The sequence below is a fragment of the Podarcis cretensis genome (genome assembly GCF_951804945.1).
Source record: "Podarcis cretensis genome assembly, chromosome: 5".
NCBI classification, from domain to species: Eukaryota; Metazoa; Chordata; class Lepidosauria; order Squamata; family Lacertidae; genus Podarcis; species Podarcis cretensis.
Window position 1 is genome coordinate 86857511 of NC_137174.1, and position 15925 is coordinate 86873435.

At 43.8% G+C, this 15925-nt stretch overlaps 2 protein-coding genes across 10 annotated transcripts in view; one reads left to right on the top strand and one right to left on the bottom strand.

The window, feature by feature from the left end:
• Positions 1–15925, top strand: part of GPR160 (G protein-coupled receptor 160) — a 333442-nt gene that overhangs the window by 39878 nt on the left and 277639 nt on the right. The gene's annotated exons all lie outside the window — the stretch shown is intronic.
• PHC3 (polyhomeotic homolog 3) overlaps positions 201–15925 on the bottom strand; it is a 50057-nt gene continuing 34332 nt past the window's right edge. For 8 of the 9 annotated variants that reach the window (XM_079977736.1, XM_079977737.1, XM_079977738.1 and 5 more), the window contains 7 exons: positions 15529–15679; positions 13276–13529; positions 11462–11621; positions 5233–5347; positions 2366–2501; positions 2038–2269; positions 201–426 (listed from right to left, as the gene is read on the bottom strand). In XM_079977736.1, coding sequence (XP_079833862.1) covers positions 272–426; positions 2038–2269; positions 2366–2501; positions 5233–5347; positions 11462–11621; positions 13276–13529; positions 15529–15679 — 1203 coding nt within the window. In that variant the 3' untranslated portion in view covers positions 201–271. Of the gene's footprint in view, positions 427–2037; positions 2270–2365; positions 2502–5232; positions 5348–11461; positions 11622–13275; positions 13530–15528; positions 15680–15925 lie in introns of those variants that run through there. The other variant, XM_079977740.1, reaches the window with a different exon arrangement.

The window sequence follows — 15925 nt, forward strand, 5'->3', positions numbered from 1 at the left end:
TATTACAGAAGCCTCATAGAGCTTTCCACTGACTCTCCTTGCCCTGCATTGACTACTACAACAACTTGCCAACACAGCTTATGCTTCCTGATAAGCTGGATAACTACTGGAAGGTTTGGAAGATTACATTAGATATGCTCCTCCAACAGTCTTTATGTGGAAAAGGATGCTTAGCAAAACACAGCAGTAATAATCATATCAAACGTTAAGATGCTGTTTTATTACAAGTCTGTCATATGGTGGAAGCTGTGATTTAAAGCCTTATTTTCCACTAGGATTCCTTCAAGGAGTTGATTCGTGCACAGATTTTCAGTGCAGGTCCTAGCTTAATATTCATTGCACTCATGAGATGGTCCTCTTTTAATAAGAGGAGAGCCTGCCCATCAATCTCCTGGGCTCGAAATTCATCGGCAATATCTTGGCAACCTGCAAGGAAATGACATATATTAATTTAAAAATAGGCAGCGTGATCTTGAAATAAGATTTCCTCACCCAAAGCTTGGCTTAATGACTCCCACTTTTATCTAAATATTGCCTATAATTCCATCCTTGTTTGCATTATTGTTGGTAGAAAAGAGTGCACATTCTCAAGGGTTCCAGCCCTTCATCCATCTGGGCCTTCTCTTTCTACTGTTGTAAAACCACTGAAATATTGCAGCAGACACTTCCTGTTCCTTCACATCTCTGCCTGCTCTGAAATAAAATAAAAAAAATCCTTCCATAGACCAACTAAGTTAGTTATTGGTATGAGCTTTTGTGTGCATGCACACTTCTTCAGATACACTGAAACAGAAGTCACCAGACCCTTATACATAGTGAGAGGGTGGGGAGCGGTATTACTCAGAAGGGTGGTGGGAATGGGTGATTGGCTGATAGGTGTGGTAGACCTGTTAACAACTGCTATTGGTCTTACAGGAAAAAGCAAGGGGTGAGATGGCTAAAAATAACTATCATGCGTAATGAGATAAGAAATAGACCTGAAATGCTCTGAAACAGACCATTTATGTCTTCTGGGGTGTGAAACACTAATATTCTACTTCAGATGAGACGCAGATGCAACAGAACGGGAATCACATAACACTGTAGTGTCTGAAGTGTTCACAGATTACAGCTTGATCTTTGAGAATAGGAACCAAAGCACCGACCACAACACAAGGATTGGGGGGGACGACCCCCTCTTTCTCCTGCTTGGTGGTGTGAATTAGCCCTGTTGACTGGAGACTTCTTGGCAGTGGAGCGTGGGTGAAACTGGGTCTCTCTCAGGATCCTAGCTGCTACCTAAGCAAACACATTCAGCCAATGCAGTGTTATTTCAACAAAAGATATCTGGGATGTTTAAAAGGAAAACAGGGTTCAGTTGAATAGGGAGGTGTTCAGTTGAATAGGGAGGTTGTAGCACAAACCTCTCACTACACAACAGCCTCAATGATGTACCAAGGGATATTGAACAATGCCATAGTGATTATGAAACAGTACTGGTGGACATACTAAGGTGTGTGGAAGCAAAAGAAAAAGATTTAAGAACTGAAAATAAACCAGCTATTTTTAAAACTGTCACAAGAGTTTCCATCTGAGTGGTTTTAAGTGGCTGCGAGAGAAAAGGCCTACTTAGTGGTGGCACTCTGACTGTAGCGGGCTCACCTGGGACCTACCCTGATATCATTTTGGAACTAGGCAAATGTCTTTTTTATTGTTCCAGTTTTTAAAAACTTAACTTTCCCCCCTACAAATCACTTTAATGTTTGCATTTAATTTGTTTGGACCGAGATTTTATTTTATTTTATTTTATTTTATTTTATTTTATTTTTGGTAAGCCTGAGAACTTGCTGGAAGTCACCTTATGAATACATGAAACCCCCCTCTGCTGCCAAGGATTCTGAAAGTAAACTCTAGAAGCACAAGAGGAAATAGGTGTGATATTAACCCTGTTTCTTTGCAACCCAAACCAGCCCTTCTACGCCTCCTCTGCCTCTCCCCTCAAAGTAGTAATATTGCCATCGGACATTCTTAACAAACAAATGTGCTCCATCTCCATACCAGGCAAAGAATGTATGAAGGCCCAAACATCTTCCACAGTCCATCCGGAGGGATCAGATTGTATCGCTGGTAACAAATCCATGTTGTCTGTTGTTTTCCTAATTCTCAGTTCCCTAAGTTCACGCTCTCTTTCCCTTTCACTTTGCCTTCGCAAGCGAGTGGTCATGGCAACCGGTACATTGTCTTCCTGAGAAGCCAAGTCTTCTTCTGCAGATGGATAAGTAATTGGAAGCTGGAAAATGCAGTACAGATAAACCACAGTATAACCATTTTCCTTGATTAACTCTTACAAAAGGACACCGTGGAGTTTAGTTAGCATTCCACAGACCTGTCTAAGGAAGTGTTCCCTGGGAGCTCCATCAGAGCTGCTTGGCCGTCGCCCGCGTCGCCCAAGGCTCCGGCTCCAACGACTGCTTTTGTCTGAGCCATATAATCCAAATTTCTTACTGCAGCTGACGTTGTACCTAAAATTAAAAATAAAATAAAATTAAACACTCTGAAAAATTGCTTCTGGGAGTAGAATGTCAATGCTCAGTGAGAACTAACTTTTTTAAAAAAAGCAATAGAGCCTTTGGTTCCATAATGCAAGAAGGAAATAAATATCATAAACAAATAATTCTTTTCTTATCAGAAGACATCTGAAGGCAGCCCTGTTTAGGGAAGCTTTTAATGTTTGATGTATTACAGTATTTTAATATTTTGTTGGAAGCCCAGAGTGGCTGGGGAAGCTCAGCCAGATGGGCGGGGTATTTATTATTATTATTATTATTACTGGTCAAAGTCCATCAATTCATAGTTTAAAATAAATGTTACTTCCCTAAATGTTCTGAGTTAACTGTATCTATACATAATTTGAAGGGATGCCAATGAGTTCAAGATATTTTAGTTTACTATCTCTTGTGGTTTTATATGATTTCACCTGCAATTCTTTGGCTCCTAGGAGGGTGAGCCAAGGGTAATAGGAAGTATCATATCTTCTCTGAGGGTAGGAAGAGTTCTGACTTCAGATTCAGATTCCCCCCCCCCGTCAGATTCCCCCCCTCCTCCTGTCATTACCTCTACAGTCCATACCCTACCAGTGTTGGAGCTCTAATACAGGTGCAGCTGAAAAGGGGACATACCAGAGGAGGACTGAAGCATGACAGGGGCAAATCCAGGCTATGGCTTGGATCAAGTGCCCCAAACTACCCCCATCATTCCACATATCCATGACCCACACCAAAAATAATTTCTGCCCAGGGGCTAGTATAGTTCAGTATTGTTTCTTTCCCTCCATTCCAAAGTTCCAACTATGTGCTACATGAAGAAATACTTTTATTTATTTCAACATTCAGCTTCACTGGAGGCTCATGAGCTCTGCTATTATGAGACGGGGAAAAACTTTTCTCTATCCACTTTTTCCATGAGTCACTGGTGGTTGTGTTGTTAATTTCTTTACATTGCTTTTAGAGCACAATAAGTAGCATGTTTGGGGTTAATTGGTTTTTTTAAAACAACAACAACAACAACAACAGCAACAACTACTATGATAAATGTTTTAATCAATCATACTGATAAATTGGGGTCTTATTTCCATAAGTCGTGAAACTGGAGTAAGAATGAATTCCTTTGTTAATTAATTATGATTAAAGTATCTGTAATTACATGTCAAGCAGTACCCTGTGACCCCAAACGTAAGCTTATTTATCGATTATTTGAAAGACTTGATGTTTAAAAAAGTGTTAATCCTTTTTATGACTGAAGCCAGACAAGTTATAGCAAGGCACCGGAAAACATCTGCTAATTTGACCCTGGAGACTTGGTTGGAAAGGGCATGGAACGCTGCTCTTATGGAAAAGTTATCAGAACAACTTACACCTCTAAAAAACACGAGAGCTAAGGATGGTTTTGGAGAAACATGGTACATGTTTATTCAGCACGTCAGAAGAGACAGTACAATAACAAAACCACCAGCAGTGCAGGGCTCTCTCTGGAACAACTTGTTAAGGTAAGAATAGAAAACAATGCCCAACAATCACAACTGTCCAAAATCCAACACGTGAAATTCACTGTAACGTATTTTGGGAGAGAAGGGAAATGGAAATTTGTGTTACATGCTTCATAAACTTGTAGTTTTTTAATACAGTACACCAGGGGTCTGCAAACTTTTTCAGCAGGGGGCTGGTCCACTGTTCCTCAGACCTTGTGGGGGGCCGGACTATATTTTGAAGTGGGGGAAAAGAACAAATTCCTATGCCCCACAAATAACACAGAGATGCATTTTAAATAAAGAAACACATTCTACTCATGTAAAAACATGCTGATTCCCAGACCATCCATGGGCCAGATTTAGAAGGCAATTGGGCTGGATCTGGCCATCAGGCCTTAGTTTGCCTACCCATGCAGTAGACTCTCAACTTACATGGGGCTTAAGTTCCAGGGATAGAGCATAAAGCCAAAATTGCACATAGCAAAAACAACACTTTAAAAACTTTAAAAGCACAGTGCAGCACTCTCCAACCACCTCCACGCTCTCTTTGAAGGTGGTATGCACTCTTCCCAAGGCTGCTGTAGACTTTCCCTGCACCTCTGGATGCTCTCCCAGGGTGAGTGCAGTGGCAGGTGGGATTGCCAACGTTCCCCAGCCCATTATCCTGTCCCCTTCCAATGTTTTTCCGATCTCTCCTGACTCCACCCCCTTTTCCCAGCCAAGAATGCAAAACTGTGATTGTGCCAGTTAAATATGTGTAAATTGCAAGTTGAGTATATTTTTGAAAATGTAAAAATAAAGCTTATTTAAAAAACAAACTGATAAACACCACTAGCAAAACTGGAACAAAGAGTCACTAGGCTGGGTAAATCCTATGCTGGGGTCTCACTGAAGAAGAGTTTGGATTTGATATCCCGCTTTATCACTACCCTAAGGAGTCTCAAAGCGGCTCACAATCTCCTTTCCCTTCCTCCCCCACAACAAACACTCTGTGAGGTAAGTGGGGATGAGAGACTTCAAAGAAGTGTGACTAGCCCAAGGTCACCCAGCAGCTGCATGTGGGGGAGCAGGGACTCGAACCCAGTTCACCAGATTACGAGTCCACCGCTCTTAACCACTGAACTATTTGGTTCATAAGATTTTGATCCCAAATCCAGTGCTATGTTTAAAAAGTGGGCCTATACACAATTTTTGGAATATTTGAAATTATAACTAATGAAGAATACCTCTTGGCACAGGACATGGTGCAGAATCGCTTTGACCGCAGAAACTTATTTGCATATCCCATTTTCCCACAAAACTCGCACTTGAGGAGATCCGTTTCCATCTCATCCAGCCCCTCTAAAGGGAAACAGCAACATAAATTCAGTCAGTCTGAGCCACTCAGTTATAAAAACATTTTCAAAAGTCCGACAGAAGCTGTGATGAACTGTCAAATAAAAGATACTCCAAACCGTATTGCCAAGAGAAACGGTATTTGATGGCTTGTATAAATTATGTAGGGACGTGGGTGGTGCTGTGGGTTAAACCACAGAGCCTAGGGCTTGCCGATCAGAAGATCAGCAGTTTGAATCCCCGCAATGAGGTGAGCTCCTGTTGCTCGGTCCCAGCTCCTGCCAACCTAGCAGTTCGAAAGCACGTCAAAGTGCAAGTAGATAAATAGGTACCGTTCTGGCGGGAAGGTAAACGGTGTTTCCGTGCGCTGCTCTGGTTCGCCAGAAGCGGCTTAGTCATGCTGGCCACATGACCCGGAAGCTGTACGCTGGCTCCCTCGGCCAATAAAGCGAGATGAGCGCCGCAACCCCAGAGTCAGTCACGACTGGACCTAATGGTGAGGGGTCCTTTTACCTTTACCTTATAAATTAATTTAGATCAAGCGAGTTTGTCTGTAAACATACTTATTTTGCATAATTTAACGAACATTTAAAAGTGCCTGAACCTGAGTCAGGTCCATTCAGCCCAACTGCTTTGACTAGCAAAGGACTGGATAGGCTGCAGCCTGAACATAGGATCTTCATGCAAAACATGCATTCTACCAGTGTATTACCACCCAGAGCTCCAATGCAGCACAATGACCCTATGCAGGCAATGGGAAATTGAAAGCTAAGAACACAAAATTTGTCTTGCTAGATCAGGGATGGGGAACCACTGGCCCATGAGCCAATCCTGATCCACCGTGTCGGCGCGTGAAGCCACCCTCCTGTCAAAAAGTCCCCAGAACTGGATGAGCCAGTTCTTTATCTAGTCCTTGGGATGAAAACGTTTTCCTCACTCCTGGCGCAGAACAAGTAGCCAGCTTCTGCCTTTAAGCAAATTCATTGTTTGAGTAAATGTTGGCTGAACCAGTTAACTGTAGCATTTGATCACCAGGCTAACACCACTTGTGAGTAAAGTCCAAACCAAAGAGAAAACAAGGATGCAAATACTTGAGACACCACAAAAGAACAGAAACACTATTTCTTGCAGGTTCATTGAAGAAAAGCGACTATTAAAACAGAAGCAAATAAATAAATAAATCCTATCGGAAAATATAATACACTCGTGTGGATTACAACAAGCACAGCAAGGCTCATTGTTTGCAGTTCCTCCAATGTCTTAGTTAAGACTGAAATGTAAGACTGAGAAATAACTGTAAGAGTGGGGTGCGTAATAGCATACATATAAATTTTGGCACAAAACATGAGGAAATGCTTAACACAATGCTACTTTTTTATTCAAAAAAACATAATTTGAGAACTACTTGTCCTTTATGAGAAAGGCCACAGGGAATTTTAGTCCAATAAAGTACAACAGGTGACCAACAGCTTATCTTGGAAATATAAGAGATTATTGCATCTTATTTTACTTTTGCTAAACACTACCTGCAGAACAGCTTCTGTAGTATAAAAGCTGTTAACTCTTTGAAATATCCAATAGCTGAACAAAAGGAACTGCTCAATGGCTTATCTGATGGTGTTTGCAAAATATGGAGGAATTTAACGACGACACAAAATGCTGCTTTTCAGTGGTATGAAAGCCAAACACCTGAAAATTCAGTTCCCTATACAGACAGGAGTGGCTCTATGAAGATATTTCAGCATACCGTATTTTTCGCACCATAGGACGCACTTTTTCCCCTCCACAAATGAAGGGGAAATGTGTGTGCGTCCTATGGTGGGAATGCAGGCTTTCGCTGAAGCCTGGAGAGCGAGAGGGGTCGGTGCGCACCTACCCCTCTCGCTCTCCAGGCTTCAGGAGAGCCCCACCGCCAGCCCCACAAGCTTGGGGGAAAGCGGGGAGGCGGAACGCCGCCATCCCGCTGTCCTCCAACTTGGTTAGAAGGCTGGCGGGGGGGGGGGAGAAGCCAGCTCCTCCCTGTCGCCAGCCCCGCAAACTCGGGAGACAGCGGGAGAGGCGCAGCGCGCCCTTCCCGCTGTCCCCCGACTTGGCAAGAAGGCTGGCGGGGGGAGAAGCCTGCTCCTCCCCGTCGCCAGCCCCGCAAACTCGGGGGACAGGGGAGAGGTGCAGCGTGCCCTTCCCGCTGTCCCCCGACTTGGCAAGAAGGCTGGCGGGGGGAGAAGCCTGCTCCTCCCCGTCGCCAGCCCCGCAAACTCGGGGAACAGCGGGAGAGGCGCAGCGCGCCCTTCCCGCTGTCCCCCGACTTGGCAAGAAGGCTGGCGGGGGGAGAAGCCTGCTCCTCCCCGTCGCCAGCCCCGCAAACTCGGGGGACAGGGGAGAGGTGCAGCGCGCCCTTCCCGCTGTCCCCCGACTTGGCTGGAAGGCTGGCGGGGGGAGAAGCCTGCTCCTCCCCGTCGCCAGCCTCGCAGACTCGGGGGACAGCGCTGGGCTCCCGCTGCTTGCGGAGACTTGCCTGCATGCTGAAGCCTGCGCGCGCTGAGTTCAGCGCGTCCAGGCTTCGCGGACCTCTCCGCAAGCAGCGGGAGCGCTCCCACGGCTTGCGGAGACTTGCCTGTTTGGGGCCTGGGGTCGGGGGAAGCTCGAGCTTCCCTCGTCCCAGCTTCACGCCTGGGGGGGAAAATAATTTTTTCCCCTTTATTTCCCCCCCAAAAAACTGGGTGCGCCCTATGGTCCGGTGCGCCCTATGGTGCGAAAAATACGGTAAATCAGGTTATGTCATATTTTTGGCCCATGCTTGCCCTTTTGTTGTAGTGCTCTCCAACCCTATTTCTGCACCAAAGAGATTCACCTTGGCTCAGTATATAAATTTGGACTCTCTCTTGTCTATGCTTGTTATTTCACCTGGGATTCTACCCATGAAAATTCCCTATTGTCAGCTTGATGAAAAGGGGGAGGGCTTGTCTATAAATCAATGTAGTTCTTATTACGCTGTACTAGGCTGACTCGAATCTGGCTGTGTACCACCAAAATTGCAGTTATTTTACATAACGGAGCCTACTGTAATGCACAGTTGCCTGATCAAGCAAGGAAGGGAAGTCCATACATGCTGCTGATGTGTATGTGTTACCATTTGAGGGGGATAAGGATACACATCTGCAGTCAGGGCTGTGACCTCCATGCAACAAAAAGGACAACAGCTAGATCAGGTGCTAAAACATTTATTTAAAACTTCGGCATCCACACAAAATATGGCATTGGGTGACAACGTCTGGGAAACTCTCTTTCCTAACATACAGTGGTACCTTGGGTTACATACACTTCAGGTTGCATACGCTTCAGGTTACAGATTCCACTAACCCAGAAATAGTGCTTCAGGTTAAGAACTTTGCTTCAGGATGAGAACAGAAATCGTGCTCCAGCAGCACGGCAGCAGCAGGAGGCCCCATGAGCTAAAGTGATGCTTCAGGTTAAGAACAGTTTCAGGTTAAGAACGGACCTCCGGGACTTCCGGGTTAGCGCGACCGGCTAATGGCGGATTCCCTCCGAGCTCCGGAGGGAATCGGCTCTGCTGAAGACGGGTCCTACCGCGCCGGCGACGCGGGGACCCTCAGAAACCGCAGGCGCGGAAGCCTGCGGACTTGGTGACTCGGTGGGCACCTTTAAGCGCCCTCCCTGACCCACGAAGAGCCTTTTTAAAGGCTACGGAGAGGGTACGGGGAGCGGCGTGGTGCTGAGAGTAGACCGCTACTTCAGTGGAGCGAAGCCGCGTGCCATGGCTGGACAGCGCTGACTTTTTTCCCAAAATTCGGACTGGAAACAAATAACCCGTGAGTAGAATGGAATTTGAACTTTAAAATCTATATCTTTGAATTCGGTACAACCGGGGGATGTGCTAAAGGGAAGTCCGCACCCCCCTATCTACAAACGATCTAAAGCAAGGATCGGTGGACTAAGGTGGAGAGTACTGTTTTTGGTGTTAGATAAAAAATATTTCCATGAGTTTGACAGAAGAAGTCTTTGTGCTGGAGAGAAAGTGAGGAGTTTTGGAAGCTTTTGTGTAACCCCCCCCTCCCGAACCCGGGAGCGTCCTGTGTGTGAGCCGGAGGAAAAAGAACAAGGAGTTTGACAGCTGTCAAAGGAGCTGTCAAACGGGCGGCTAAAATTTAAGAACTTTGTTATTTAATAACTTTCTGAACTAAAAGTGTTGCTTTTGAACTGAGGTGGCTGGAAACAACGTAGTCATAAACAACAAAGTAACAGGCTGTTGGAAAAGGACTATCAAGCAACTGTAATCCCCCTAGGGGGAACTAGAGACATTACAATGGCTGCAGAGGGAAAATTACTGGTAGAGATAGAAAGAATGTTTTTTCTCGTGGGAATCCTGCAAGAGCAGAGTACGGCTATGAACAAAGAACTTATGACCTTGAATTCCAAAACAAACGACTCTGCTGAATGCATAAAGGATTTGCCTGATAAGGAATCTGCAGCTGAACCAGAAAAAACTTTTTTGGAACCGGTGGAGAGAAAAGAAGGAATGGAAAAAGTGCAGGAAAATATCAATCAGAAGCCCATATTGTCAGGAAATAAAGAAGAAGATCTTTGGATTACAAATCTGCGAAAGATGAGAAAGATGAAGGAGGAAGTCCCGGGAGCACTTGGAATATTGGAATTCAAAAGAGTAAAGAAATATGATTGGGACTTCCTCCTTGAGTATGGGAGATCAACTGACTTTTTGCAGCAACTGCTATTAAGTATCTTGGATGGAAGAAAATATGATGTGACTGAGATAGAATTCCTTCGAGACCTGAGGACCAACAAAAAGGGCTACCAACAAAATCGGCAGAGAGAGACTGACAGAGACTTGAAGGCCTCTGATGTGAGGAATCCGGGCTAGGATAATTGCTTGGGAAGGGATGGAAACTGGGGTAGGGAGGGAGGGGAGAACAGAATTTCAAAATTTTATGATTTTTGTATTTGGCCATTATGACATATAATTAACAAAAATACAAAGGGAGAAATTCGTGGAAGGGTAATTAGGTCGACCTTAGGAAAAAAAAAGATTTAATGTTTAAAAGAGAATTGGATAAATTAAATTTGGATAAGTAAAAAGGATTAAGTTTAAAAATAACAATAATATGTTAAAGATGGGAGATAAGAACTTGCTGAACTAATTTTTGGAATTGGGATGTATGAAGAGGGGGTGGGGGGAAGTCAGGGAAAGGGGGTAATGAAAATAAGAGTTTAAAAATATATATGTTTTGTTTTTGTTTTTGTTTTTGTTTTATAAAATGTGAAAACTTAATAAAAATTTTATAAAAAAAAGAACAACAAAAAAAAAAAGAACGGACTTCCGGAACGAATTAAGTACTTAACCTGAGGTACCACTGTACTGTATTATTCTGTGTATAAGACGCCCCCATGTATAAGACGCCCCCTATTTTTTGAGCCCAAAATTAAGAAATAAATATTTTAAACACCAAACAGAACTTTGATATTTTATTAAATTTTCAAAACACCGGTATATTTAGTACCATATATTTAAACATCAAACAGTGAGGCAAGCTGTGTAATGGCGGCTGCTCCTGTCAGCTCAGTGTAACTCCACCGTAGCTACAGCTACAGCTCTCCCACCTGTATGTGGCACTTTTGTCTCAGTATTTACGGTATGTACCGTATTTACTCCACGAGTGCTGGCAGACGCGAACGCTGATCGAGGAGCTGCGATTGCCAGAGCTGCCTAAGTGAGTGCGCTTGGGGAATGGGGGGTCTGGGTAGCCAGGGGACGGCTGAGGGAACTGGGTGGAAGGGACAATGTCTGGAGTGGGGGCTGCTGGGGGGGGGGGAGAGTATCAGACCAGGGTTTGTCGTGAGGGAAGGCTGGGTGAGGTAAGAAGATGGATGGCGGCATGTATTTATTTACATCTTTAATTGCAACATTCCGTTGTATAAGACAACCCCCAATTTTAAACTTTAAAAAATTGGGGGGAAATCTCGTCTTATACACGGGAAAATGTGGTCATTAGAAATCTCAGGAAACAGTCTCGGATGAAAAAATAGAATAGGCTCAGGTTTCAGAAAATACAGTTGCTCAGCATATGTTAAATAAGATGCACAAACCTTCCGTAATTATATCCTCCAACTCCGTGTCTGAGGAGTTATCTACGTGCTTTGCATTGTTCTGCAGCTCTGGCTCCACACACATAACGTTCATCGCCTGGCCCTCCACCAGCAGCCTCTTTTTTGCAGGCTGCTCAACTAGAAGAGATGAACAACTTACCTGTTACAAGAGAAAAGAAGAAAATCATGATACAAGAAAATAGTACACATAACCTTGCAAGGTCAGGGCATGCGTTCATTAGACTTATTGCTACACAGAGAGACAAAGAATAGATGTGTGCCTTTTGTTGTCTATGGTCCAACTCCAAACCAACATAACAATCGAAACAGATGAAATGAGAATGGAAGAATGAGAAGCAAATAAATCTATTTTTCATTTGAATTAAATAGTTGCTTATTTTAGACTTCTATCTGTGGCTTTGGAAATCTCAAAACATAGGGGAAAGTATCAAAAGAAGACACCGCAGAAAATATATATGCTATTTTCAATTCATCCAATGCCTGTTATATCGAAACTATCTTCCCACTCCTTTTCTGATAGATTACCTTCCATTGTCTTGCATTGTCTATTTTCTGTCTTTAAATGTGTACAAAGGAAAGAAAAGAGACTCAGGAAGATAATCTGCCTGTTATGAAGGTAGAAGAATTCTGCTGGATGTTATACGTGGAGCTGCCTCTAAAGGATGTAACACCAATCCTGGCCCAGCTGCACTGGCTGCTATTTAGCTTCTGCATCCAATTCAAAGTGATGGTTTCAAACTATGATGTCTTATGCTGCTCAGGATGCCAATAGCTCATATGAACAGACCCTGTGATCTGTGATGAGGCCTTCCCAGAGAACGGGCCTTTTCTGCGGTGGCTCCCCATTTGCGGAACGCTGTCCCCAGGGAAATAAGTTTAGGCAAAAGCATTCCTCTTCAACCAGGCCTGCAGCTGTTAATCAACCTATAGCCTTTTCAAGGGGGAGGTGGGGACGATGACACAGTATATAAATAATAATAATAATAATAATAATAATAATAATAATAATAATAATAATAAATGGCTTGGAATCTATCTACAAGTATCTTTCTATCCTCTTTGCTTATTCTTTCCTCTCTGAAGTTCAATAGATGGACTGAACATAAGTTGTATTTAACAGCTGACAACAATAACAGTATGGTATAGGCAAAAAAACTGCCCATTCAGGCTCAGCCTATCCAGAAGTGAATCCATTTAGAAGATTGTGGCAGGATTTGGATTGGGTAAATCAGTCTATTTCTAGTCCATGACCGTTCTGCTTGTTTTGGCATCAATTACAGTACTGGTTCATAATCTTTGCTTTAATGGTTGCCCCCAAGGAAGAGTCAATTGACTCAGAAGGTCTTGGGACAAATACATAATCTTATCTACCTTTGAGCTCTCCTCTCTACATCCTGACATCAGATGCCTTCCCATTTCCTGCCCCCTTTTTTATACTGAGTCAACGCATTGGTCCACTGAACCCTGAATTACATAATCTGAAGGGCAGGGGTCTTTTGGGACTCATGCAGAGGGCCTTCCTAGCTCTGCTACTTTATGTTCAGAATTGCAGGGAGGAAACACATCTAAACCAAGAAAAAACAGACCCCATTGACCACAGTGAAAGAGTTTCTAATAAGCTATTTGACAGACAGCAGTTACTAGAATCAAGTTATCTGGAGCGAAAAGCTTTAGAGAAGCAATAGCCCCAAATAACCACAACACATTGCCTCCTAAATCAAACCAACCAACCAACCAACCAACCAACCAACCAACCAACCAGATACAAATATGGCTCAACATTGCACACTTACAGGAAATGGCTCTAACCCCTCTTGGATCACAAAGCCCTCAATAACATGGGTCAGGATTTGTGGCTTAACGATAGCCTGTGGAGGTTTGTTTTCTATGCTAGGGTTCTTATGAGACACTGATGCGCTGTTACTCCTTGTTGGGATTGCTGGAAGCAAAAGAGGTGGTTGTGGAACAGAGGCATGCGAAGGGTCTGATGGTGATTTAATTACAGAAGCGCTAACTGATGAGGCCATTGAGGGATGTCCGTCTTGTTCTGGAAAAAAAGTATTATTATTTAAAAAAAACAACTCAAGCATTATTTACATTCACGGCTTCACCACTACAGAATTCCTTCCTAATTCTTGTTTCCTCAACTGACAAATTGACAAAATAATCTGGTCTTTTTGTCCAGTGCGCTCTTATCTTAGACAAGAGCCTACCAGTATCACAAATGCACTGTTGGGAGTGGGAACTGCACAACATAGCAATTTGCATAATGTGATTTATCACAATATTGTTTAACTAGCACAGAAATCCAGTTGCACTGGCATGAAATTTATTGGTGCAAGGAGGACAATATGCTAGCAGCCTGTTGTGCATAATAATTATCCTTCTTTCTTGCCTAAAGCATTTTTCTAGTCCATTAAACATTATTGTAACATTAAAGGAATCACACTCATATTTTTATTTTTAATAAGCAGAAGATAAATTGTATACCCTAATTTGTGTACATGCTGAGAAACTGAGAAACAACCAGCAAGCCTGCCTCCTTCTATGTTTCTATTCCTTAACTATTACTGCTACTTCTTCAATTCTACGGTCCATCTTGCCCAATATTCTTCCTGTGACATATTCCATTTCTGGATACTTTTGAGGAAATGCACACCAATGACAGTTTACCTATAGCTAAATAGCTACTGACATTCTTGTCTTCTGTTATCTTGTGCTGACAGAGGTTAACAGAAGTGACCAGCAATTGTGAAGTCTGGCTTTGTGACATTTCATTTTTTTAAAAATGGGAACTAACCGAATTATACCCAGTTAAGTGGGACGCAGGTGGCGCTGTGGGTTAAAGCCTCAGTGCCTAGGGCTTGCCGATCGAAAGGTCGCGGTTCGAATCCCTGCGGCGGGGTGCGCTCCCGCTGCTCGGTCCCAGCGCCTGCCAACCTAGCAGTTCGAAAGCACCTCCGGGTGCAAGTAGATAAATAGGGACCGCTTACCAGCGGGAAGGTGAACGGCGTTTCCGTGTGCGGCTCTGGCTCGCCAGAGCAGCGATGTCACGCTGGCCACGTGACCCGGAAGTGTCTCCGGACAGCGCTGGCCCCTGGCCTCTTAAGTGAGATGGGCGCACAACCCCAGAGTCTGTCAAGACTGGCCCGTACGGGCAGGGGTACCTTTACCTTTACCTAAGCAAAGTGCATTGGTGCTTTTCACCAAATCTGATGAATCTGTGGCCTGGGATGGGGACTGGAATACAATGCAAGGTGTGGGGGGTTAAAATGCAATGATTATTGAGTTACACCTATTGCCATGACATGTTTTAAGATAGCTGGCTTACAGATGTTAGAGACTGGTAGTTCTAGAGATCTGGGGATCTTAGGGCGGATGAACATTGCTAGTCATGGCCTCTGAGCAAGCAGCAAAAAAACGCATTAGGCAAAAGTTTCAATCCTGCATCCACCTCAAGTCAATAATGCCTGGCTTTGGGATCTGTGAAACCCTAAGAGGGTGCCCTGCACCCCACCCCAACTCCACAATCATGTCAGCCATTGGTTGTACTTCAGTGGCTATGTGGCTGCTCACTTATGCTTCCCCTCATATAGAAACTGTTTAGCTCCTTCCTCCTCTGTTCCTACTGACGTTGGATCTGCCTGGCTTCCTCATGTCTGCCTACTGTAACAGGCCCTTGAATTCTCTCTTTTTCCTTCAGGGTTCTGAGCTGCAGAAGCACATGTGCAAAAAAGAAAAAAGAAAAAAGCAGAGGCTCTTGCCATTTCCTTCTGCCTTAAGCTACAAACCAGCAGGCTGCCTGCTACTAAGGTGAACTAGTTGGCGACTGATCAGTTTTTCCCCTGTCCTCTCCCCACCTTGAATCTAAATTGGTTTCAGCAATCTGCTGAATCCAAGATACAATTCAGACATTCAAGTATACTGGGTGAGATTCTATCCCATTATCTTGCAGCACAATCAAAACTGCACAAAGAAAAAGAAAGGCATGGGCACCACACTGGAATCTGCCCTAAATAATTACGCACCTCCATATTCCTTCTTACCTGAAAAAGGTTCCTCATAGCCAAGCTCATCTCTGTTTCTTAAAGTTATAGCAGGAGGTGACAAGGTGGGAGGAGTGGGGGTCCTAACCATACGCACACAGTCCGATTCTTCTGGCATCTCCTCCTCACACATGTCTTCCACTTGATAAATCTGCATTGAAGAGATAAGCACTTTTAGAAGCAAACCCTACAGATATTTTATGGAATTGCTAGTTGCCCTGGGTCTTCATTTTTTTGAAAGGAAATGCAGGACAGCCATACTGAAATAAAGGTTTTGCCAACTTAATAAAAAAAAGGCTATTATCAATGTAACTTTAGCAAAGATTACAGTCATACCTCACCGCACCGAACCCAGAAGTACCGGAACGGGTTACTTCCAGGTTTCAGGGCATGCGCA